The 25598-nt window shown below is 32.3% G+C and overlaps 4 protein-coding genes across 5 annotated transcripts; 1 reads left to right on the top strand and 3 right to left on the bottom strand.

Annotated features, from left to right (window-relative positions):
- Positions 1–4691: 4691 nt before the first annotated feature.
- On the bottom strand, positions 4692–6033 carry LOC105650000 (protein FANTASTIC FOUR 3). Its single transcript, XM_089721005.1, has one exon. The coding sequence runs from the start codon at positions 5697–5699 to the stop codon at positions 4836–4838; it is 864 nt and encodes a 287-aa protein (XP_089577131.1). The 5' UTR covers positions 5700–6033; the 3' UTR covers positions 4692–4835.
- Positions 6034–10888: 4855 nt separating this feature from the next.
- FZL (FZO-like protein) lies at positions 10889–18086 on the bottom strand. The gene is made up of 11 exons (XM_012236860.4): positions 17353–18086; positions 16517–17073; positions 16332–16400; positions 15446–15643; positions 14580–14711; positions 14022–14108; positions 13427–13867; positions 13138–13305; positions 12661–12891; positions 11494–11609; positions 10889–11362 (listed from the first exon to the last, which is right to left on the bottom strand). The coding sequence occupies exons 1-11, from the start codon at positions 17831–17833 to the stop codon at positions 11080–11082; spliced, it is 2763 nt and encodes a 920-aa protein (XP_012092250.1). The 5' UTR covers positions 17834–18086; the 3' UTR covers positions 10889–11079.
- Positions 18087–20495: 2409 nt separating this feature from the next.
- On the top strand, positions 20496–23247 carry LOC105649998 (uncharacterized). The gene is made up of 5 exons (XM_012236859.4): positions 20496–20656; positions 21567–21968; positions 22071–22154; positions 22254–22325; positions 22822–23247. The coding sequence occupies exons 1-5, from the start codon at positions 20609–20611 to the stop codon at positions 22993–22995; spliced, it is 780 nt and encodes a 259-aa protein (XP_012092249.1). The 5' UTR covers positions 20496–20608; the 3' UTR covers positions 22996–23247.
- Positions 23248–23285: 38 nt separating this feature from the next.
- On the bottom strand, positions 23286–25101 carry LOC105649997 (GRIP/coiled-coil protein). Of its 2 annotated transcripts, none has more exons than XM_012236857.3 (6): positions 24965–25101; positions 24727–24894; positions 24495–24617; positions 24103–24336; positions 23844–24008; positions 23286–23742 (listed from the first exon to the last, which is right to left on the bottom strand). In XM_012236857.3, exons 1-6 carry the CDS (start codon positions 25007–25009, stop codon positions 23437–23439), a joined length of 1041 nt encoding a protein of 346 aa, XP_012092247.1. In that variant the 5' UTR covers positions 25010–25101; the 3' UTR covers positions 23286–23436. The 2 variants fall into 2 exon arrangements, with proteins under 2 accessions (XP_012092247.1, XP_012092248.1); XM_012236858.3 differs by having other exon boundaries at positions 24112–24336.
- Between the last annotated feature and the right edge of the window lie 497 nt (positions 25102–25598).

The following is a 25598-nucleotide window of genomic DNA, read 5'->3' as shown; positions in this document are numbered from 1 at the left end:
CACAAGTTGTAAGTACAAAATCCCAAATCAATGTAAATTTGCTGAGCAGGTGGGAGACATGGACGGCTGGGATTGTTCACTCAGGTGATAATTGGCAAATCGACCTATAGATGATAGGTAGGGCCACCATACCTAATGATCTATATATGTAAGACATGAATATTGAACCATGCCGCTCTCCAAGATATATGTTTTTCACATTTTTACAAAAAGAAAATTCTCAAAAAATAAACAGAAAAAGAAAAGGATATTAATAATTACAAGACAGAAAATTTCATGATTCCTAGCAGAAGAGACTAGATTTACTGAATCCTGTTGTTAGTAAATTGTGGGTCCTTATTGGATACTATCATGGATCCTCTGTGTAACTGGAATCCCTTATATTATTATATATTTTTTATTTATTTCCTCATTATTCACATATTAATTATTCATAAAGTGTGAAATAATACATATATTTTCAAGATTAAATAAATTGAAATAATACTGAATTACATGTTTTCATTTGAATAATATTCATTAAATTAGTGATACACGAAAAATACAAAACTTCTCACTGTCTCATTCTTCACGGTCTGATCAACAATAAATATAATATTTTATTCGTTATATTTACAAATTAAATATATTATATATAATATTTAAAGAAACTTCCATTACGTATATACGTAGGTGGAAAGAGATAGAGAAGCTAAAAATTGCATGCAACACAGACATCAAATCCGCCTTGGCCATGGGAAACAAAGATTCCAACAAACAATGTTAAGTTTTTAACTCCTTTTTAGAGCCACTACGTACCATATACCCAACACTACAATACGATACAATTATACAAATCACATCCAAAAGATAAGCACCAGACAACTCTGGTGGCCTTCCTTGAAAGCTACACATACATATGTTTCCCATCACCTCGGGCCCTCTTTATAGCTTATGTATGGTTCCAATCTTCCACCTAAGTTTAATTAATTAGTTTAACTAATTAATTAATGTACTGTAACATCGTTTTAGATATGAATTAAACTGATCTCATAACTGCTAAATCAGATACTTAGATCGTTTTTTTATATAAGTAATGGTTTAGTTGTGATAAGTAATGGATTGGATTGAAGAATTAATAGGTAAGGAAAGGAAAGAGAAAATGGATTGGGTTGGTGACATGGAAGTCCAGCAACGATAAAAGCAAATACGATAACGAATAGAATATATGTGAAAGGAGAAGTTTCAATCAGAGGAATATCATGTGGAGAACAATGTAGTTGAACACGTAGGACTAGGAGAAGTGGGCGACATTATTGGAATTCGAATGCCACAAATTAATACAAAGGCTGAAGATGGATGAAGCCAGACCACCAGCTTATTGTTTCATTTCAACGTTTCATACGTAAGATCATTCTTGGGTTGGATGTTATGTCATGTGGTGCAATTTTTAGGTTTAATATCGGTGACAAGGACACAATTACTTTACCTTATTAGCTATATATATGTATCTACTTATAATAGACATACGTACCTTGATTAGATGGGGAATCATAAAAAAGCAAAAACAACACCAAATATTTCTCTTCAGACCAATAATTATAAGGAGAATATGTATTTATTTTTTTATTTCATTTTTCTGTTGTCCCTTTGTAGGGTTTATAATTTTATTTTGTGTCTAAGGTTGGGTGGACAGAGTGGTGGGGTTTCTTTGTTCTAAAAGGAGCGCTTTTTTTTTTTTTTTTTTTTTTTGGTGGTGATTGACATATTAATACAGATATCCAACAAAAACTAGCTTTCCACTTCGTTTTTTATTTACATTACATATTATTACTTCACTTAACCATATATATATATATATATATATATCCAAGAAAACCTTCGTACGTACCCTCTGCCCCACCAATCAATTAAAGATTTAATGGATTGGGTTTATAATCTCCAAGAAAACCTGAGTTTTTGGGTAATCCACACAGCAGAAAGTAAATTAAAATCGGAGAGTAAGCAATTTATTATGTAAAACTGTTGAAGAATTCATTTTGGATTAGTTCGATTAATAATTACCCCAGTAAGCAATAGACTGAAATTAGTGCAAGACCAAGTCGAAAGCCATCCACAGTTGTATGTAGAGGTTGAGATGTCGATGGTGCAAATTTGAGGTGTAAAGTAATGCAAGTCGATGGACGACCACATCAACCAACCTGGTCGATGTAAATGCATGAGTGGGTTCGTACCAAGTTGCATCACTCATCAATACATATTAGAAAATTATATATATGGTGAAAATATATACGCCTAGCTAGCTACTTTAGACACAACCAAGCCTATGATTATGGATGAAAACTAGTATTTCGTTAAAGAATATACAGTTATTGTTATTTCTATTTTGTAATTATTAATTCTGAGGTATTACTAATTTAATAAAAATATTATGTATTAGCTGAAACAAATGAAAAAATGAAGAAAAACGTTATTTAGTTGATTATTATGTATTTATATTTGAATACCAACTAGCTAGTGTGAAAAGGAGGAAGGATGCCTGGAAATAAAGACGAGACAGCATCCAAAATAGATGCAAGTGATATAGACATTACAAAATGTTGGGGCAACAGTATAAAGATATTAATTGAAGCAGTAGTAGCAGCAATATCCATTATAAGTAGCACATTTTGAGTCTTTTGACCACAAATTACATACTCAGCTACTGCAGGAAAATTTTGATAATGACATCCTCTGCTACTGCATCTGCATGTGCCATTTCAAAACAATAAACCTAATTAACACCCATTTTCGACTTGGATATATTTATTTATTTCTTCTGTTTTGTATGTCTGTATCTCATTTATAAAAATAAAAACAATTTTATTTCAATTACAAGTTGCAGCTTTGAAGCCCAACTTGTCATGCAGCAACAAATACTTGGTCAGAGATGGTAAGACGTCACACACACATTTCCAATTCAAATATTAACATCTCTTCACACAGCAAGTACATATAATAACAAAATAAGACCTATTTTCGAGCCGGATTATGGGACTCAATTGAGCCTTTTTAGTTAAGATTCAGCATCTTTTTTTTCATATTCAGGCTCGACAAATGAATAGGTCTAAACATTCTTTTTCCTGTTCTTGCAAGTCTAGATTAAGTTTAATCGAACTTCACAACTAGTCAAGAAAGAGAATTATGTGTGAACAGAAGATGAAATTTTTGAAAAGCAGGAAAAAAAGAGGAGATGTGATTCTGATTTCTGCGTAGAAATTGAAAAAACTATGTTTTGGATTTAACATTAAGCATCATACACAGTTAGATAAAAGTTGGTCATGTGACCATAATAAAATGTGGAGACACGGTGATTGGCAAAAGATTTTTTGCTTACTTGTGAGAGGATATGGTGAGAGAATATGTGCTTAAAGGAGCTCAATAAGGTTCTCAAAGCACATGATGTTAGAGACACAATGATGCATGTGCTTGTTGACAAATCTCCTCTTCCTTACCCTCAAATACAAACCTTAAAACGTATGGATACCCAAACTCCACGATAGTACAGTACCCTTCTCTTTTAAGGAATGTTACCCACTAACCTGGCCCATTTACCCAACCCAACCAATTGATTTTTGTAAGTCTCCTCTATAATCAGCTAGGGTTAGGGCGTTAGGGTTCTTCTTTGCTCTTGATCAATCCAATTCCAATACTATAACACATTACACAGAGTGAATAACGTTGGAACATAACATCAGACTTGACCATTCTATCCTCATAATTGTCCCCATGTTAAAAGGGAAGTTAAAGTTTTTGTAAATGTGACATCTTTTGTGTAAAAAGCAAATAAGAGCACATGGATGATCATGTGTTATAAGGTCAGTTGCATGTTGCTCTCTGTTGTGGGACCTTGTCTTGATTGTTACCAGGCATTCGTACACCATTCGTACACCTCAACGTGCAATCTGTTTTGCCGTTGGAGCCATTACAATTACCATAAACCCACTTTTAACCTAGCTCGCTCAGATATGAATTAAGTTTTTGCATGGCAGTTTGTTTCAGGAGGTTGATGCAAAGCGAGATTAACTTCTTTAACTTTATTTTTAACTTTTTTAAAATATCGTAAGTGAGAGTTAATAGAGGTTAAATATTCACATCTATTAATTTTTATATCGGAGATTAAAAAACCGAATATACTTTTACGTGAATAGTCTCGTGTTCTTTTAAAATTCGTAAATAAATAAAATTAGTTAATTTTCTTTCCATGGCAATGCAATACATAAAACTACTATTTATTTTTGTTTTTTTTTTTTTTCTCTACTTGGATACAAAGGAAGAAGAAAATAATTTTAAGAAGCAAACTTATAACAAGGACAAGGGTATTTTCATACAAAAAATGGTCCAAAACACTATCTATGAAAGCGATATATGCCTTGAGATTTAAACATTTTGGACCAGCTAATGCCACTGGATGGTGGTTGGTAATTATGCTACATCATCCTTGCTAATGACTCCTTTAATCGACATTAATGAAGTTAATCACCTAACTAATTATGTGGAGAGTTTAAACAACTAGCTGATAAGAATAAAGAGTATGTATTATTATATATTATAAATTTATAACTTACAAAATCATTCCCAAGGGTATTTTGGGAAGACAAAATGAAGTCATATGCTAGAGAGGAAAGTTAAAAGAGACAGAGACAGAGACAGAGAGGAAGGACCAAGTCCACTAACGATAATAACTACCATAAGCATATTTTATAGATGCCAAAATCTAAAATTATAATCACTGAAGTTTAAAAGAAAAATGAGACAAAGATGGAACTAAATGCTATAATAGTGAACTTAGAAAGAAACAGAGGATAGAAGTTGTTTTAAGTAGCCACCAAAAATGGCTTCCAATTAAGCAAGCTTTTGCTTCCATTCCCACCTTCTTTGCACCTGCTTGGCCTTTGCAATTTCTCCATTTCCATTTCACCCCCACCATTTCCATTATTTTCCTCTAAACCCTCTTCTTCTTCTTCTTCTTCTTCTTCTTCTTCTTCATCTTCATTTTCCTCATCAACTAATGTTTCCTCAGTTTCTTCTTCTTCTTCGTCTTCTCCATTGGTGTCATAGTTCATTAAATGAAGCTTAAGCCTGCCGTTAATGCGCTCTGCATGGAAATAAGCCTTAGAAGAAGAAACGCTTACTGCTTTCAAAACTAGCCTACCGTCTTCTCTGTGCGGCCTCACTTGAACATTAGTGGAGCCACTAATTGAGGTCAAAGGAGGTGGAAAGCTAGCGCTACGTCTCATTCTTCTCGTTTCTTTCAATTTTGATGATTTGTTTTCATTATTATCATTTGAATAACTACAGAGTAAAGCCATTTCATCGCTACTTTCCCCGCCATCACTGCCGGTCTCACTGCCTAAGCTTTCAGTGCACATTTCTAAGCTCTTTTCACTTAGCTTACAAGCAGAGCGCTTACAATTTGGTGGAATATAAATTTTTTCAGTCCCTTTATTGCTTTCAGACGTGTTTTTGGCAAGATTTTGAAGGAAACTCCAGCCACCCATGTCCACCGTATTATTGGTGGTGTTTTTGGAGTCATAATCAAAAGAATTGCCCACTGGGGATGAACTAGTACGCGAAACAATGGATTTCGGTGGAGCCAATTTTAGCCTCAAAACACATGGTTCAACTAGGCGAGCTGGCTCCAAGCATGATTGTAGGCCTTGGAAACTTGAGCATGACATTTTGAAAAGTGACAGGAAAAAAAAAAAAAAAAACAGAGTAAATGAACAGAAAAACAGGGGAGCAACAGAGGACTTTTTGTTTGGTTTGAGACGGTTGAGTTTTTGGAGGTTTATTAGATCAAAAGGACAAAAGTAAGATCAAACAAAACCCATATTTTGGTTTTGGGTAGAATTTTTGATATTTGATGAATGGATTGTGGAAGAGGGATTTAAGAGATAGGAATCAAGGAAAGGAGGAGTGAACATGAAAGAGAATTGGAAGGGGGTGTGGATGAATTTATACTAGAGCTTTAGGCAGTAGTAGTGAGTAGGAAAGCAACTTTTAATGCCACTAGAGTCTTAGAATTTTTACTCTGCCACACATTATAAAGTGAAAAGGAAATACCAAAAAAGTGAAACTTGCAAATAAGATAAAGAGTACCGCTTTAATACTTGTAATAGTATGGTTGAATATTTATTTTATACAAGTACATTAGAACTTAAATTATTTTTATTTCTCCTTTTTTAAAAAAATTTTTGATATTTTTTAAGGTAAAAACTCATAATTGCAGTACTGGCCAGTTTAGGTTTGTAATATGTTCTTATATACAATTTCTCATAGGAAAAAAAAAAAAAAAATCCTATATTGATACAAAACATCAACCTTTTCTACCCATTTTCAATATTCTACTAAAAACAGACCAAACAGGAGCCTAAGATTACAATACAATGTGCTACCTCATATTTATCATTCACTTCACATAACTCATGTTCTCATTTCAATGAAAGTTGATATCTTAGGGTCAAAACCTAAATTGAGACTGAGATTACCTATATAATATAAAATTAAAGCAATGAATCAAACACCATTTCCAACTTAACTTTTGAAGAGCACAAAGTCATTTCTTCGGACTAATTCCTTTTAAGATATTTTTCTTTATTAAAACCATTAAATTAATAAATTGCTGCCGATTCGTTAAGGGGTGATATGAAATGTCAAGAAATATTTTTCACTTAAATTTAATTAGACATTTTTGTTTCGAAATCTAAATATGGAGTACTTTTAAAATTTAGTATTGACCATTTTACCCTCTGTGTGATGTAAATTCAGATTAGAAACACAAAAAAAAACTGCTACTGTAATTTAGTCTCACATAAGAAAAGGTTGAGAAAAAAGATTCTTCTTTCACTATCAACACTAGTCACTAGCCTAGCAGACACGATATTGGAGAGTCCATAGTTTAATTTAAGAAGGCGAAGAACAATGATCTGGCTCAACTGTGATTAACTGAAAATTAATCAAGTCATGATTAATTAATTAATTAATTATAACCGACCAAAATTAGAAGAACATTGGCTGATACCGATATAATTAAAAAGAATAAACGAGGTGCCCTTTTTAATGTCTTCCAAGCAAAGGCAAGGTAGGGCTTCAAACTTTAATTTTCAGAAATGATCGAAAAGCTAACTTAGAATCCACACCTCACCTCCAATTTCAAGAATTCATTTGCCTTTTATTTTTATTTTCCATTTATGGAGTGAAAGAAAGCAGTAGTAGCATTTTCTTCTTGTTTTTTTCTTTTTTTATCCTTATGTTCTCATTCCATTTGTCAATGCTTCATTGGTTCTTGTATAGTTCAAGAGACACTAAAACTGTACGGACATGCATGTTTTTTTTTTTTGCGTTAAAAGTTTCAAGTGACATGCTCCATCTCTCTTCCAAAAATAATACCTACATCCTCCTTATCAAAATATATGTTGTTTTACCATCAAGCTCTTGGTAAGGGATCTCAATCTTCATAAGATAGAGAACACAAGTTTGATTATTCTCGGGGAGTTCATTTTGCTGAAAAAACTAAAAATTTTTACGTTCTATGGTCAAAGGGGATTACACCTCCTGATTAAGCAAAATATATATATATATATATATATATATATATATAAAAGTCATTTTAAAGTAATTATTTTATTTCAAAATATAATGTATTTTAAAAAATAATAAATAATTTTTTTCAATTTTATTTTTATTTATATTAGATACAATAATTATCTTCACAAATTACTTGGTAATTTGATCAAATTATCCTTAATTTTATTACTATAATTTAGAAAAATTAATTATTTCCTTAATTTCTATTTACAATTTGAAACGGAGGGAATAATTTAGAGGATGTTAAGTTTTGTTCGTTCTTAATTTACTAATTCTCTAATGTATTACTATTAAATATGCTTTAGTTATCAATACTTTTTTCATTTAATTGTTTATTGAAGGTGATATGTAATATATTTTTCTTTTTTTGGGTAATAGGGGAAAGAGCAAAGCTCTACGGAACGAAAAGAGAACTAATATATTAATATAGAGGGTAATAATAGAAAAAAATAAGCAAAATAAATTCATTATTATTCAAAAAATATTAATTAATTTTTCTTAATAGTGTGAATAAAAATAAGTCTATTTTTGTGGTAATATTCCATTAATTCAGTATTATTAATTATAATTATTTACTTCCCAATAGGCTGGATATTGCAAAATGAGATTTCCCCGATCCTGTGAAGCTTGTGAAGCAGTCTACAAAGTACAAAATTGGATTGTTAAACACTACTGTTTTCACCAAAATGAAAATGCAACTATACGACACAAACAAGACCCATATACAAAATTCTTTCTTTATCAATTTGGTAGAATAGCCATAATTAGAATAAGTAAAGCATAATACAGATTCACATGCAGTAACTATTTTTGGAGTAATAGCCAGTGTAGGATCCCACTTGCACAACCAAGCCTCATTCACAGAAAAATGAAGAAGCTACTAGGGTTCATAAGTCCCACAGTTCTTCTTGCTACTGAGAATCTGAGATACAGTTAAACAAGAATGGATATTTATCATGTCATTAGCTATCTATTGTAATTAAGAAAACAAAAAGTCAAAGATTCAGATACAAGTCTTCACAATTGCATTAGCAATAGCCTGTAACTTTAAGTTTAAACAAACCGCATGGTAATAATCATTCAAAGACAAAAAGAAAATACATGGCGATTCTGTGTTGAGAAAATGAGCCTACTCTTGATTTTATATATTAAAATTCAATTTTTGGGATCAATATTTAATTTTAAAAAAAATTAAATATTCAATATTCAACTTTACTTATAAAATCAATATTCAGAATTTGAAGTCATCATTATTGAAAGAATTATATTTATATATCACCCTTAGTCTAAACATAAAAACACCTGTGGTAAAAAAAAAAAAAAAAAAAAATGAACAGAGAGAAAATGAAAATGAAAAAAATATATATAAGTAATTACTATATTGATGAGATATCGCGACATGCTTTTTCTAGCTTTAGGATTTGAAAGGGCAGAGTTACTTTTGTGTTTGGTCTTTTTAAATTTTGTCCATGAAAAGCCAAGAGTAGCTCTGTACTGTTGCAGCATTACTCATCATGCAAACAAGCCCATTGGAAGCATTCAACCACTCAGGTCTTATTGCTTACTCAAATTAAGACATCATATGAATCTATTGTATTTCTAAATGAAACGCCATTTAAGTTTGTCCATCACATGCAAATGATGCCTTAACTTAATATCCTTTAGGTCGTTCTTAAGTCCTCTATTACTTCAATTTGTATTTTTTTTTTACTTCATCAATTTAGCATGTACGTTCAGCTTTCACTTTTGCACAACGTATAATCTTATTGTGTGAAATATTAGATATGCAACCCAAGATAGATATCAAATTTTCAAATAATGAATTAAAGATATTTCGTAGAGGCAGCAAATGAAAGAGAAGCATTAACAGTTGCTGGTTTCAAAACAGTAAACTTTTTTAAGCCCTCTGAATCCAAGAAATGAAATCTTTGATTGTGCTATATAGGTATACCAACGCTAGCAAGAATCAAGAATATGTGCCTTTGGACACTCTCACTTAGCCCTAACCATCAAATCTGCTTTCATTTGCTTGCTTTTCTTTTATATTGGCCAAAGGAAAAGGAAGACTCTGATAAGCCAAGGGAAGGAAAAAAGGCTCTCTTCTTGTGTGTCACCATTGTCTCCCTTGGCCCCCAGAAAGTAAGGTCTAAACATTTATTTTTATGTGTTTATTTGTCAATTTCTGCTTTAAGAGTCTTTAAAAACAAAGACCGTGGAATCAAATTCATGGCTTAAACAAACATGCCAATATGGCGCACTCAATGCCTTTTGACCATTATAATCTATTTTGTAATTGTAGCATTTTGTCTTCCACTCATCATTCTCCTTTCACTATAAAATTATTTTCATTAACTAAAACAGAAAAAGAGAACACGTAAACATTGTAGTCATGTCACTTCCCTATTGGTTCACATTTAAAGGTTTTTCTCCCATACATAGTGTCTTCGAGACTGAACCAGAATTGGTATTAAAATAAAGACAAGAACACAAGTAAGATGTTGATTACAGTAGTAAGCAATTTCAATATCTATGAAGGTGAAAATATGAATTCGATTTCGAGAAATGTCTTTATCGATATAAGATTTTTTAGTTTAACGGCTGAATGCTAAGCTTATATATGGTCTTGCAATAAAGTAATATCACAAACTAAAAATTGAATATATTGTTATATTTTTCAATATTTTTAGATATATGGGAAGTCTAATAAATCAAAATAACGTCGACTAAAATAAATAACACTCATTAAATTAGATTATCAATTAAAAATATATTGTTGATACCGAATAAAAAATATAAAATAATATCCATCTACAAGACTACAAAATTCCAATTTATGACTAAAATAAATAGAACGAGCTAATCACTAGGATTGATTAACTTTCATTATTGGATATAAAAATTAATTATAAGAGGCCAACGACAAACTTTATGGACGGTACCAATGGATATAATTGTTGAAATGATGATAGTGGTTCCATATATTCTTTTGTTCTGAGCAGGTTGGCACTCACTCGTCATAATCGATATTTATTTAACAATTCCCAAATTAAGAAAATATGTGATCCTTAATTAACTTTTTATCAGCGGCAGATGCTGAGACTTCGCGATCTAGGCATGCAGCTATACCTTTCTGCTCGTGCACTAACCAGGTATATGATAAGAGTAAATTGATTTTAATATAAGAGGTCAAAACCTTATGTTAATTGGCCACTCAAAAGAGGTAAAATGACGTCCACTGATCAAAATAAACAAGACAAAGGGCACAAACTTAGATTTCCCATTTCGAACTTATGGATAATTAGGTAAAAATAAGGCACTATCACTGATTATCTGTTCTCCAAAATCAGGTGAAGGATAAAAATTTTACAAGCACATTGTTTGTTAATGGATGTTAACATCAATGCATTATAACGGTTCTTGTGTTACTAACACTGAGAACCAAATTGCATCCATTAACAATTTTAAAATATCTTATGATACATGAAGATTCTGTATTTCAACTTGCAGAGTTATAAGTTTTTCTGCGATATCTGATAATTCATTTTGAACAGCTAAAAGGTTGTTGAGTCTTTGTTGTGCTGCATCTTGGTAAGGCTTGCCAATGGTTATTACAAAGTTTTCCAAATTAGCAGCTGTTTCCAGGAGATCCTTCTGCATTGCTTTTTCAATTTCACGTGCCAAGCCATCTGCTATTTTGCTTACCTTATCTATCATCCCTCGCTTGCGGGATGGGAAATTTGAAACTGCTATGAACCTATTAGAGAAATAAAGAATAAATTAGATATTAAGATATACTCGTAATGCAAAACTTCTATTTTGTGGATGATACTAAAATCTCAATCCTGCAACTGACTAATGTATAGAGAAAAATGGAGGATACATTACCCTCCAGCAGAACAAAGGCCAAGAGCAAGAAGATCTTCTAAAGTGGTAGGTAGCACAGATGTCAAAAGAGAGGCAGATAAACCAGCAGCTCCTAGTCCACCAAATGTTCCCAAGTACTAGGATCAAAAAGAAAACATTCCATATCAGGATTACTGAATCATAAATCAACAAAAATGACAAATAAACTTACTGTATGATAAGACCTAATCCATCTGAAATAAAATAAACTTCTAGTACAATAAAAGTGCAGAAATTGCCAGAATATATTTGAAGAATCAGTTCCAAAACCTTTTGGGTTGATGTTATTTCTGCTGAAGTAGATAGTGTCAGCTACCGAAAAGCGGTTAACAGATTTCATCTTAAGAGTTTGAAAGTTAAATAATTTTTTCTTTTAGGAAATTTTGCTTACCTTAGCTTTATTTATTTATTTATTTGGTAGTTTATTTTATAACACCTACAGAACGCCATAAAACAATACTTGGGATATAGGTTTTTAACCATTTAAGTCACTTCCAGCTAATTCTATTTATGTCCAAAGGGTCCATCTCTGAGCAAGAAAGAAACACAGCCTTACTACACACCACATCTTGAGCTTTCAAAAAATTGAATGTTACCAGAAGACTATCCAGTTTCCAAGGCCACCAATAAAATAGAGAATCACAAGTTCAAGAAAAATAAATAATACTATGAAATGCAAATAAGCCTCTAAACAAATCCAAGAAAATTAATACTCAAAGCATAAATGGGGTAAAGCTGCATAAAACTACTTATCTACAAATTTATGCCACCATTCTACTGCAAAAATGTTACTCAAATCTTAGAGCATTTTAAAACACATTCCTACACAAGAAGCAAGTTGTCGGTAGTAACATAAGGTACAACTTTTTGCTACTAGAGATATCATCTTATACTGATAAAGACATATAGAATATGTGTGTGTGCGTGTGTGTGTGTGTGATTGCCGACCTCCATAAGCACTCAACTTTACAACACATACTTTCAGATGCTATTATTAAACTAGTTAATTGAGACATCCCATCTTTTGCTCAAGAATGTTTAAAAGTCAATTTTTACTATTCGTTCGGGTTTGATTGTGTCATAGTTCTATTTTACTTTTCCGGGCTTATCTAGTTTGAGAAATAATTAATGAGACAAATCCAGACTAACCACTTCACGTATTTCCTGTTCAAAAAGCTTTGAAGCTGCACCAGTACTGAAGTTCTGTATCACTTTCAAGCTGACATCATCAACTTTTCCCAGCAACTCATTGATCTGAAAATGCATCTGTGTGTTTGGATTGGTAAGCAAAGACCACCTTTTTTCAAAGGATTCTTTGTACAGCTTCCCTTCATGAGCACTATTTGATTTTAACCATAATGCATATTCTTCAAGTAGTTTCTGCATGCCCAGATAACATAAAAAAGAAATGGTAAATAAATTATAACCAACCAAACCAAATGAATCTAAAGATAAGTGGAACAGAAAATACTAAAGAAACACGTCAGAAGAAAATAAAGTGCAATAACTGATTTAGAAAATGAGGAAAACTGAAAGATGAGTTAAATGAATCAACCACACAATATAAAAACCAAGATTGAACATGCTTGAGTCAGTTCCTAAACAGGTCAAGAATGGTCAACTCACTTGTGCATCTGAAACTGCAGGACCAATTATATCATTTTGAACCCTGAACGCAGCAGCCGTCGTCGCAGATTTTTCCCCTTTAAATATATATGAGGCAGCAAGATCAAGATTTGATATCTGTAGAGTGGATTCTATAAGCTCCAGAAGACGGGATTTTGTTCTTTCGATCTGCAATGTCATTTCCAAATACATTTCACAACCAACTCATTGTAATTTACTTTATTTCAAAAGATTCTCAGTGTGATTGAAGGGAAGATAAGAGGGAAATGCATATTCTATGAGAACTTACCAGAGACAAAGTCTTTGTTCTCCAAGAGACGCTCTCCTTTTCTGTCCTCATTGTATACTCTTTCACACTATCAACAATTTCATTTAAAGTGATCAGATCCTGCTCGGCATTTCGGCATTCTTGTTTCACAAGAGTTTCACAAGTAGAAAGTATACGCTCAGCAATAGCAATTGGAGTTTCCAGTTTGAGCTTCATTCTTTCCATTCCTGTTTCTGTTGAGCCATCCAAAAAACTATACAGAAACTTCTCAAGTTCATAGAAGCTATTGATATGCGAATAAGATTCTAAAACTGATGATCGTTTATTATCTTGTTTTAATTCAGAAGAAGCTGAAAGTTTTGCTTCAAGAGCAGACCGAGCAGAGACTGGATACAACATCACGTTTTCAGTGTTTAGTAACTTCCCTGTATTCTCCATGATGAATGACATAGCCTCCTCAAGCTACAAAATCATGAAGAATAATTTAAAACACTTGTAACTTGCTTGACAGCTCTGGCAAATATAAATACTAACAGGCTTGATACCTTTACTACATGCCAAAAAAAAATTTTTTGAAAAAAAAAAAAGAAAAAGAAAAAGAGGTTTCAAAACAAACCTCACTGGTATTCTGATAGAGGTCAGATTTATTTAACACAAACACAACTTTCTTCTTCCACTGTTGAGTGTATTGCAGAAAAGAAACCTGAATCAGAAATGAAAACAAAAGCATCTTCAGAAATAGCAAATGCTGGACAAAATATTTCCCAATGCTTAGTGCTTATATTGTCCTTCAAACATATAAGTTAAGAGTTACCAAGAAAATATGGATAGATCATAGATTATAATCTCAATTTTCCACATAGCTACTTAAGTGCTTTTCTAGATTATACAACACTATTGCATGCACAGGAAGCCTAAGCAACTGGATTGCAAATACATAATCGTCCATGTCAAAAGTTCATATTTTTATCTTTTTGAACTGACGTACTCAGATAGCAAATACAGGAGTCCTAAAATCTTCATGTTTAAAATCAATGAAGATATCATCATAGATTCCCAATGGAATCTAATATGTGATATAAAGGAGTCATAAACAGAGTGCCTTAGCAATGAGTTATCTGAATAATATTTTCCTACAATGGTAAGCTATATGTATAAGAGTACTGATTTATACCTCACTTTCAGTTAATGGGCGATCAGCAGAAATAACAAAAAGAAGCAAATCAGCACGAGGCACAAATTCCTCAGTGAGGCGTTGCTGCCTTTGGAGAATGACATTAGTCCCTGGCGTATCAACAATGTTCATCTGTTTGAAACGTAGATAATTAAATAAATCAGTCACATCGAACAAAATGTAATGCAGGAAATCATAGAATGAGCTTAAAAGCCTCAATAAGCTTAAACCATTGGTTGCAGAAAATGTTCATGTGAAGAAGAGTCCAGGAGGCTTTGTTGCTAGGTTTCAAATGCTAAAATATTTTTGCTTTATGCTTAATTGCGTACAAATACTTTAACTGTTCTCTTTTTTTGATGCATTATTCCATTCACTTTTTGGCCTATTAAATGGTGATACAGAAGTGAATGATTAGTGTCTTTGGTTAAGATGGCATATACAGTAGGATTGAGGATGTTAAATTTTATTGCACTATCCAAGAAATAAGGGCCGGGCAGCTCAATAATCCATTTTGAAACAGAAAGAAACTTGCGGTGCTAAGAGACAACACTGACATGAGCACATTTAAAGTTTACAGCACAAACTTGCTAAAGTTGCAGCTATTACCAGTAACTTTGATCAAACAACAGCAAAGATGCAAAGAGAAAAAGGTCACACTGAACAGGATTATTGAGTTTGAGAGCTGATTAAGCTGACTAGCAACGGATATATCACGCTTTGCAACTGAAAAGAATTGTGCACATGTATCTGTGTGCATATACATACATATATAATAGCAGAGTTCATTGGACTTAGTTATTCAAAGGATTAGAATATCTCAAAACTGAATTCAGACGTATACATGGATCAAACCATAAAATACTCACCTCCTTAAGAATTGGAGCAGGAAGATAGCATATGTATTGGCCATCTGGATGTCTTTCACAACGCTCTGGCTCTTCAGAATTATACTCAGAATATCGTAAGAAAGTGATCTCATTGGTTGTAGGAACAACACCTTCTTTAAGGTATCTTTTTCCAAGAAGCGCATTAATTACGCTAGATTTACCAGAATTAAATTCACCCTGGTGCAAAGATAAGTAAGGGGGTAAGTATCTTAGAACAGCATAATGACACAAATTACTAACTAATCTCTGTCAATTTTTTTTTTTTTTCGGTCTGATAAATTAACATTAATATCTCGCAGATGAAGTTATCTTCAAAGAGACATAGAAAAATAAGAAATCAAGGGAAGAAAAAGCGAGAAAAATAGATGATCACGTCTCTCCATATTTACAGCACAATAGCACCTATTAACACTTGGCTCAACTCAATGCTAAGAACATTAAGAAAATAGTAAAAAGAATATCCTTAAAAAGCGTAAGTCAAGGACAAGACAACTAATGAATTGAATGAACATGCATAGCAAAATAAACATAGGCCAACAGAAGACTGTTAATGCAACTTGTTTATGAAATTTCTAACCACATTGGAATTTTATATAAATACATGTTCTAATTTAAGACATTAGTATGAGAGAACAAAAAAGTCGTTGGGGACATAAGCATCAGCATATGCAACAGAAAGCGGAGGAAGACAAACTCACAATCTTTTTAATTCAAAAGTTGTTAAATGAAAAATAATGAGACTTGTTAAACACCACTTTAATTCTAGGTCTTCCAATGAAAACAAAAGGGGTTTATTGGAAATTTAGAGCTAATACCAATGAATATCCCTGGACCCAGAATTTGTTGAAGTTCAGCACACAATTACCACTATAGCCAGTAAAAATGGCTCATCAATTTGAGAAACAGCATCAATTAGAAGTGTCACCTCCTCCATCTGTCACTCAAAACAATTACCCTGATTCAGGCATAAAAAGGCAACAAAAGAATTGATATAATGTGGACTTATCGAATAAAAATGGTTCACAACTACTAAATTTCTATAATGAGCACCTGAGGAGCAGCTTTCTGAATAACGTTAATAGCTTCAAGCAATACTGATCTTTCTGTTTCTATGAGCTGTTTTTCTCTGTCCTGCAACTTAACAAAGCCTCCTATCTGCTTTTTCCCATGAAAATCATTTTCTACCTCCAATGATTTAACATTATTGAGGCTTTCAAGCTCATTCTCTAAGCTTTCCTCCGTTGCACTTACAGTGTTGAACAATTGACTCAAAGACTCGTCATTAAACGACCTCAAATCCTCCAATGACATAACTAAACCAGCAAGACCAGATTTTAGCAATTTTGATGCCTCTATAACTGACATTGGCACACTACGTGACGCGTAGATGAAAAAAATTGGTATTTTCACATCCGCAAATCCAGAGCACATTTTTAGATCAAAATGTCTCTCTTGACCAATCCCGTATATAAGAAAATCAGCACCTTCAGAATTAGATGCGTTTAAGGCAGCGCTAGAAGTCTGCACATTTCTGGCTACTAAAGGGAGAACTACAGATTCAGATTTCGAATCCATCATCATATTTCTTGCCACAATGGCAGGAAGACCTGTAAGAGAAGGAGGAATCCATTATTCTTCGTGTCCAAGGATTAATGACAGAAAACAAAACCTCATTGAAACCAAATAAAGCACCATCTACTAACTAATCCAAATACGATATACGTACACACCAAATTTTGATAAAATACTATCTCCATGCACGTGTATATACCAACTAGACTTCAGGCTAACGATTCTCATTGCATAATAATATTTCTCCATAACACTCAATATCAGATAAAACTAAATCTAATTTATAGAACTTAATTGGAATGAATTAAGCAAACCTTGATCAGAGAGAACAACCCCACTAGCATTAACAGCAGCAGCGACATCAACGCGTTCTCCAATCAACAAATAAGCACGATCCCTTATAACAGACTTCAACAAACATGCAGCTTCGTAGAGAGCCTTCCCGCTACCATCACCGCAATTAAGAACGACAATTCCTACCCACTTAACAACGGCCTTATCAATAAAATCCAAAACATCCCCGCGAGGCAAAACGTCGTCGGATTCAAGCTGGAGAACAATGTTGGGGACCTTGATTTCAGGGCGCTTATAGCCGCCAGGAAAAAGCGTTCTCGGCTGAGTTGGCGAGTCCTGATTGATTGATCGTTGAAAGGGGTCGTTAGAGAGTGAAAGAATAGGGAAACGATGGGTTCGGTGTGGTGGGGATTTGAAGCGAGGGAGAGGCGTGAAGAAGGGAAACAATGGAGATAAGTAGAGAGAAGGAGTGGAGGTACGGAAGCAGAGCAAAGGTGTCATGGAAATGAAGATTACAGAGAGAGATTATACTAGTGTGAGAAGAAGAGGAAATACAGTGTATGCAGTGAAGAAGAAGAAGAAGAAGAAGAAGAGGAAGAGGAAGAAGTGGCTTATCTGCAACTGTCTATGAGTGGGTGTTCTGTGTAAGGAAATGTTATCATCTTATCCTTTGTGGGGAAGGGAAAAAGAAAGGAGTGAATACGCAGCAGCTACAGCACCACCGATCAGACAACGGATTTTATCAAAACCTTGTCTTTAATTGAAATTAAGTTTAATTGTTGCAGTTGCAAAGTCATTAAATTGAAAGCAAAAATAGAAATTCTTCTCAGAGAAAAAAAAGAAAATAAAAATAGAAATATTCCATTATTATTCAACCCCAAATTATGGAAATGGCAGTTTGACAAAACATACTATAATTTACCACTGAAAAATAAATTTTCATTTTTATTTTTCCAAAAAAAAAAGCTTAAAATACAGTAATTTATAGGTTTGTCTTTTTCTCATGAGATCTTTTAAAGGATATGTTCAACAAAATTAGCTGTTTGAGTAGCCTTTCGTGAAAAGCTAAAAGCTAAATATTACATAAGTTAACTTTTTCACAAAATGCTACCTTAATTTTTAAAAATTAATGCGAATTCTATGTTACCGAATAACTCTTTAAGTAACATTTAGAGTTTTGAATGGTCAAAATTCTAAAAGTTACTCAAAAAAACTATTACCGAACACAGCCAAAATATTTTATCTTTATAAATAAAATCCCAAATAAAAAATATTAATTTAATTATTTTCAAAGGTTGTGTATAATTATTTTTTTGAGAATAATAGTCAATTTGTTTTTTATTGATGCAGTATTGAATCACCAAATTTTCGAAGAGAATTATATTGATAATTTAGTAAATTTGATGAATTGACCAATTAGTTCTTAAGTTTGATAATAAAATTTCTAATTCGATTTTAATTTTGATATATGGGATTTTGAATCTCTTATTTTACCTTAATAATTTATGCGTGGAAATTTTGGTATGTTTTATATTTTTTATAACCGTGTTTTTAATTTTTATACTTATTGTCACGAAAAGAAATATAATAAAAATAAATTGTAAGGGTTTATTTTGAACTTTTTTTTCTCATAAAGGGGAAAGGAAAAGGGAAAATAATTGTTTTTAAATAATTATCTAATTTATTTTGAAGTTTCTTCTTATACTTAACAATAATTAAAAAGATATTACCTTATTTGCAACATAGTTAAAATTTTAATCTATTTGCTTCAAGGATTAAGGTTATCTTAATATAAATTAAATGTATTATTTTTAGTTAAATATAATAATTGCCATATTTAGCCAAAGGTTGTTTGATCATTGAGTCAATTTTAGCATAATATATGTTCTACAAACATGGATTAATATAGATGAAAAAAAAATAATTTGCATTCCTTTTTTTTCTCAACAATAAAATTAAACGTGTATTTATTTAATTATTCAATTTTACAAAATTTTCACATTTTAATTATTCGTTAGATTATTAATTAACAATTTATTGATAAAAAAACTCAAATATTGATTTTTGTATTACTAAAAAATTATAGAAAACTATACTTTAACTGATGTATAACTTGTACATTATGTATTTTAATATTTTTCACGAACAATCTTAAAATTTAGACTTTTCATAAAATAATTATATAATTTACTCAATTAGTTCGGAATTATAATTTAATTACTATCCAATTTATACAAATCAATGCAAAAGAATTTTTAATTACTAAATTGCATTGAATTTTTTATTATTTTAAAGTTTAAGATTTGGATTTTAAAACCATAAACCAAATCAATAATTCGATTTTTATGAAAGAAAACATCCATTTTTTTTAAACTGCAGTTTTAATGAGAAAGAAAAATATGCAAAAATAAAAAAATACATAAGGCTCAGTATATGTTAATGATAGAATGTACAAAAGGTCTGCTGCTTGTAAAGCCATTAGGAACGAATAATTCATATAATTAATCCTAATTAATACAAAATCAAGACTTACGACTCATTTGGTATAAACTCAAAATGTGAAATTTATTTATAATGTATTAAAAAGATAAAATTCATTTATAAATGATTTTTCATGTTTATAATAAAGTTAAAAATTGAAAATTTATTTACTTTTATTTATAAAATATCCTTAGCGTAGTAATTTAGAGGATTGGAAGAATGAAAACTTTAATCATAAAGTTACAAATTGTTTAAATTTGTGGAATTCATTTTGAAATTTCACATTTTTGATAGAATTCAATTTACTGTATTTAAATCTATAGAATGCATTTATAGAATTTAATTATTTATTTTCTTTTCATACCAAACACAAAAATTTAAATTCATAAATGAATTTCACGAAATTTTATCTTCTCCATGATTATAAGACAAAACTTTATCGATCCAAATTACTTTTAAGTAAACCAAATTAGAAGTTGAAGGTAAAAATCAAAATTGTGAAAAAATTATACATTATATATTTTATTTATTTATTTATTTTGATGAAAAAAAAATTATACTCTATTATTTTAAGTGTGAAAAATAAAAATATATTTCAAAGGTGAAAAATTGAAATATTAGGATACTAGTTGACCAATAAAGGACCTACACGTTGTCTACAAAGGACGCAATTACCTCGTGAAACTCCACCAACTAAGATTAGTCGTCTTATTTTCACTCCACTCCCATGAATTCTCACGCTCCCCTCCCCACAACTCACTCTGTTCGGTGAACAGTTTTTGTATATTGGAAAAGATGGCCAGGAAACCTAGCGCTTCTAAGGTTGCAGAAAAGTCACAGAAGGTGAGCAACAATAAGCCTTCCTTTCTTTCTTTTCTTAATTTCTTCATTCTAATATGTTATGATGGTTTATTTTTATTACTTGTTTAATCTATGTACAAAGATCGTGGCTTTAGATGTTTTTTAATCGTTTATTTTACTTCAAGCTTTGCTTTTTTTTTTTTTTTTTCTTAATATCCGTTTGGTTGTCTCTCTTGGATTTCCTTTCATGCATGTTTAGTTGGATGGTTATGGTTTGCATGCATGTTTGATTTTATTTTAATAAGGGATTTTTTTTGCAAGAAATAACTTTTACTTGTTATTTCTACTGTGTCTGTTTATTTGGGGATTAGGGTTTTAGCCTTTAATGATAGGTGAATCATTTATCTTTGTAATCCATGTCCAATGTCCATTCTTTTAAGTTTCAATCGCTTCATATCTGTTGGTGGTCTTTTGAATTTGTTTGATCATTAATGCGAAGGGTCAGCTTTTGGGTATTACTTTCTAATGTTTAAACATTCAGTGGGTTTGCTTTGTTTTAGCTTATGAAGTATAGAAGGCATATTTTTAATGTGAAACTAAAACTACTGAAGAATGTTCTCTGTTCTGATCATCCAAGGATCAAATTCTATTTTCTTGTGAGGTAGCCTTTTACTTTTGAATGAGAAACATTATTCATTGTGGCTAACTGGTTTGAAGACTCACAAGCAGAAATGGAAGGCATTGATTGCCAAGATATGGTGAATTGGGAATAATTATCCTGTTTTCTGTTTGAATTGGTTATGGTGCTAGTTTTTCCAATTGTGAACCATAGCGATATATATACATATAATTGTTAATTGTATTATTTGATACACAAAAATATTTATAGTTTCTATAAAAGATCTTTGATAGTTTTTGAAATTAAATTTGAACTATTTTATTCTAATTGAAGCATGGCAGCACAAATCCACATGTGGAGCCTGAAAACAATAGCCCTTCTTTAGAAAAAGTAGACAAACAGCCTGAAAACACAACTCCTATCCTCGAATCACAAGAAGCAAACTCTTCCAGAACGTCTTCTAGAAAGAAAGTGAAGAACACCCCTACTAAAGTTAGGCGATCAGAGCGTCTTTCAAATGCAGTTATGGCTAGGGAAAGCCACGACATCCAGTGTATCATTCAAGAGGTAACTGTCAGTGAAAGTGATAAAGAAGATGAACCGGCAGAAGAGGAATTGCCAGAGCCTACTTTGGATGAGAAAACCTCAGATGAGAGAACCTCAGATGAAAAAGTTGACTATATAATACAACTTTTGGAGGCACAACAAAAGACTATGGATGAATTGAATTCTAAGGTATCAAAGTCTTCCATATGAATGAGCCTCTTTTCTGTAGCTTTATTGTTTAAATAACCCTGTGTAAATGAAACATCTATTGAAATTCATAGCAATTTGCAGGGAACTGGCAGAACCTTCTTTAGTGAAAGCTTTAGTACAGGGGATGTCACATACAAAACTTTGTACATCGATTCCCAAAAGAAGGTTACATGTTGTTTATCTGGTGGCATATTTAGCATTGCATATTTTGTTATTATTCATAATCAACAGCGACGCAATTTGTTCTTGGACTTGCTTTTGTAGGTTGAAGCTTTGACAGAGGAAAATGATCAGCTTTTTAAGAAGTTGGAATATGCTCTTGGAAAAATTGAAGTGGTATGTTTTCTGTTCTCATAGATCCAACATATTTGACTTTTCTAGTTTTTGTGGAACTTATTTTGCAATTGGGATTGTGTTATTATGTCCCTTAGATTGTAACAGGAGAGCATATCTGAGTATAATTTCTTGTATTAACAGCATTTTCATCTGGCGGTGACCTATTTGTTTGAACCAGCAATTTAAAAAAAAAAAACTTCAATTTTAGTCTAATGGCTAAAACCGTTATCAATAACAGGGTTATAGAATTGATAAGATTAAACGGGTGGACTAAAATTAATTTGACAAGTTTAAAATGATATGGAAGCCATCAATATCTATAAATGAATGTAACCACCATAAAGAATATAGATGTGTCACTCTATTATTGTATTCATTTTTCTTTTCATAAGGGACACAAAAATTATTGCTTTTGTTGTAACTTCTGAATGCAACAACTTTTGCAATTCTTAATGTGACAAGTTGATGTTTCTTTTCTAAATTTGCATTTTTTTAGTATGAGAAGGGGAATCATATGGTTACTGAAGTGTTGGAGAAGTTGAAAGATGTGTTAAGAGATGCATTCTGGTTCTCAATGACGAAAGCTCCTGAAGCAACTGTTGAAAGATGTCTTGAATGCAAGACTTCTGCTAAGAGAAAAAGACTCGATAAAGAAATTGAAAAGAACTAGGTGTATGATTTGCTATATCACAACTTAGTTGTGTTCTTTGCTTGTGGCTATGCCAAAATGACTTCTGTGGTGATTTATTTTTAGCTCTGCCTGGTGGGTTTTTGTCATGTCTCTTTTTGATGGAGATGAACTACTAAGGTGTATGATTTGCTATGTTAGAACTTAGTTGTGTTATTTGCTCGTCTCTATGCCTGGTGGGTATTTGTCATGTCTCCTTTGACAGAAGTTAATGGTCATATGCGTATTGGTGTCTATGCAAGAGAATACATACGGTGAATGCACGAAAGAGCTAGCAAAAATGAATTTCTTTATTTGCATAATTTCCTTGGAAGAACAATATTACATCATTCTATCGTAGGCAATTGAAAAACTTTATGGACAATATTACAGTCTGAAATCCAAAGTCATATGGACAAAACTTCCATTATTCTAGGCAAATGCCTACTGCTGTTCTTGGAAGCACTCGTCAAGGGAAGTTGAGAAACTAAAAAAAGTAGCCCCTGGTGTTTTTGGAACTTCATTATTATCTGCTGCATTTTCTGGCTCTTCCTTCGTGGATGATGATGGAGAAGAAAAGTCTAAGCACATTCCTTGAACAAGTTGCTCATAAGAAGCAGAAAGATCTAAGGAGGTGAGTTGGTGATACTCAACAAGTTGGTGAAGGCATTGGTTTTCCCTTATCAGATTGGCGTTTTCATTGGCTAATCTGGATTTTTCTGAAAGCAGGGCCTCCATTTGAAGCCTCATCTGTTAAATTTAATCAATGCAATTTCATTTTCAGCAAAATCTTCAAAGAGAAAAATAATAAATATATGTATACATATAGCCCTAAAAAACCGATGGCTTACCAAGTCATCTTCCTCTGGTCTGATCCCCTTAGAGACTCCATCTCTGAGCCTCCTGTTCTCTTCTTCAAGCAGAGTGCATCTCTCTTGCACAAAACATAAATCTGATTTTATTGACTTTATTTCTCTTGCAAGTGAAGCTGCTTTTGTAGCCATGGAAATTGCAAGCTGCAATTTTTAAAAATGAAAAATTGCCAATTAATACAACCTTAGTTGAATGCTATAAAATCAGAATTGTATTGAAAAGAAGGGAGCAACCAACATTTTTTACTTTCTTTAGCTTCTTGTCCTTCGGGCTCTGTTCATTTTCCTTGAGTGACTCATTTCTATGATCCTCTGAGCTGTCAGTTTGATCGAACTTCCTTTTTGATCCTTTACTTTCTCCTCCTTTTTCATTTTGTTCCTTTTCTAAACCCTCTTGCTTATTATCTGAATTTTTGAGATTACTGTGTAATATTTCACTCAACGTAGGTGGTTCAGATAAATATCTAGCTCCCTAAAAACAGACAAGAGTGGTTCCAAAATCGTTAAAACCCCAAAGTGTTTTAGTATATAAATCACAGATCTTTAGACAAAAAATGTCAGTCAGAAAATAAATTAATGAACTTTTGAACCTTAATTAATTAGGTTTTATCAAAAAAAAAAAACTTTTACCTGAAGAGCATTGTCCAGATTGTTGGAGAGCTGAGAGAGTGTTTGAGCAATTGAGTCAAACCCTCTTAGCAAAAGCAACGAGTCTTCCTTCGTTATCTTTGCTCGATTTGATTCTCCTGCACTCTACAACAAAAAAACAGAACCAATATACTCTGTTCAAGTTCCAACGTATAAAAAAAATTTTGAAATTCAAATCAATTAATAAAAAGTTACAACTGAAAAACTCGCTCACCAATTGGGTAGCTGAAGGTGGGTCAAGATTGAGCTGATCTTGGGCTTTTGAAACCTTGCATTGGCGATTCTCCAGAAGCGTATCAATCCGGTTACGAAGAGTGCTCCAGAAACGCTTATCAGAACTAGGGCTGAACAGAGGAGAAGAAACCATCAAGTTTGTGCTCTCCTGAAACCAACAAATTTCAAAAACAATTATAAACAATCCAACAAATTAGTGAAGAAGGAGGAGGAGGTACCTTATTGAGATGGGCAGGGGATGGCGAGTCCACTGAAGCTGCCATGGAGAGAAACAGAGAGAAAGAGATATGTAACGGCTAGTTCCTAAGGAAGTGAAGTATAATGATGGCGATTTTAAAAGAAGGGCCGACTTGGCTAACGTTCTAAAATTAATCTGACTTGACTTGTAGTACTATTTTTATTCTTTTTTATTTTTGTTTTGTCCATTCAAAAGCGGGGTTGGGTCCCACTCTTTGCCGATCATCAAAGCGACAGTGCTTTTCTCGGCGCCTAGCCTAGGTGGGGCCGTTCATGGATCCAATGGCTATGATTTATTTCACTGTAGATTGCTACCCTAGGTTTGGCCATTGCCTTTCTCTCTAATCCTTATAAGTAATTAATAAAGTTGAAAATCTAATTATGGCAAATGGACTTGTCGACTTAAATTAATTATGATCATTAACAAGAATCCATGTTTGCTAAGTTGTTAAATACACGTTAGATCCATCAAATATATTAGGCTCTATGATTTGTTTTAATTGCTGAGATTTCCTTCCATGTATTGTTTTTACTTCACTCAATGGATATTTCAATTAAAAATATTATAATATAATATAAAAATTCATATTTTTATTTATTTGAAATAGTTATTTA

Source organism: Jatropha curcas, chromosome 5 (assembly GCF_041381405.1).
Source record: "Jatropha curcas cultivar XTBG-Jc1 chromosome 5, XTBG_Jcur_1.0, whole genome shotgun sequence".
NCBI lineage: Eukaryota > Viridiplantae > Streptophyta > Magnoliopsida > Malpighiales > Euphorbiaceae > Jatropha > Jatropha curcas.
This window is presented reverse-complemented; position numbering and strand designations above follow the sequence as displayed.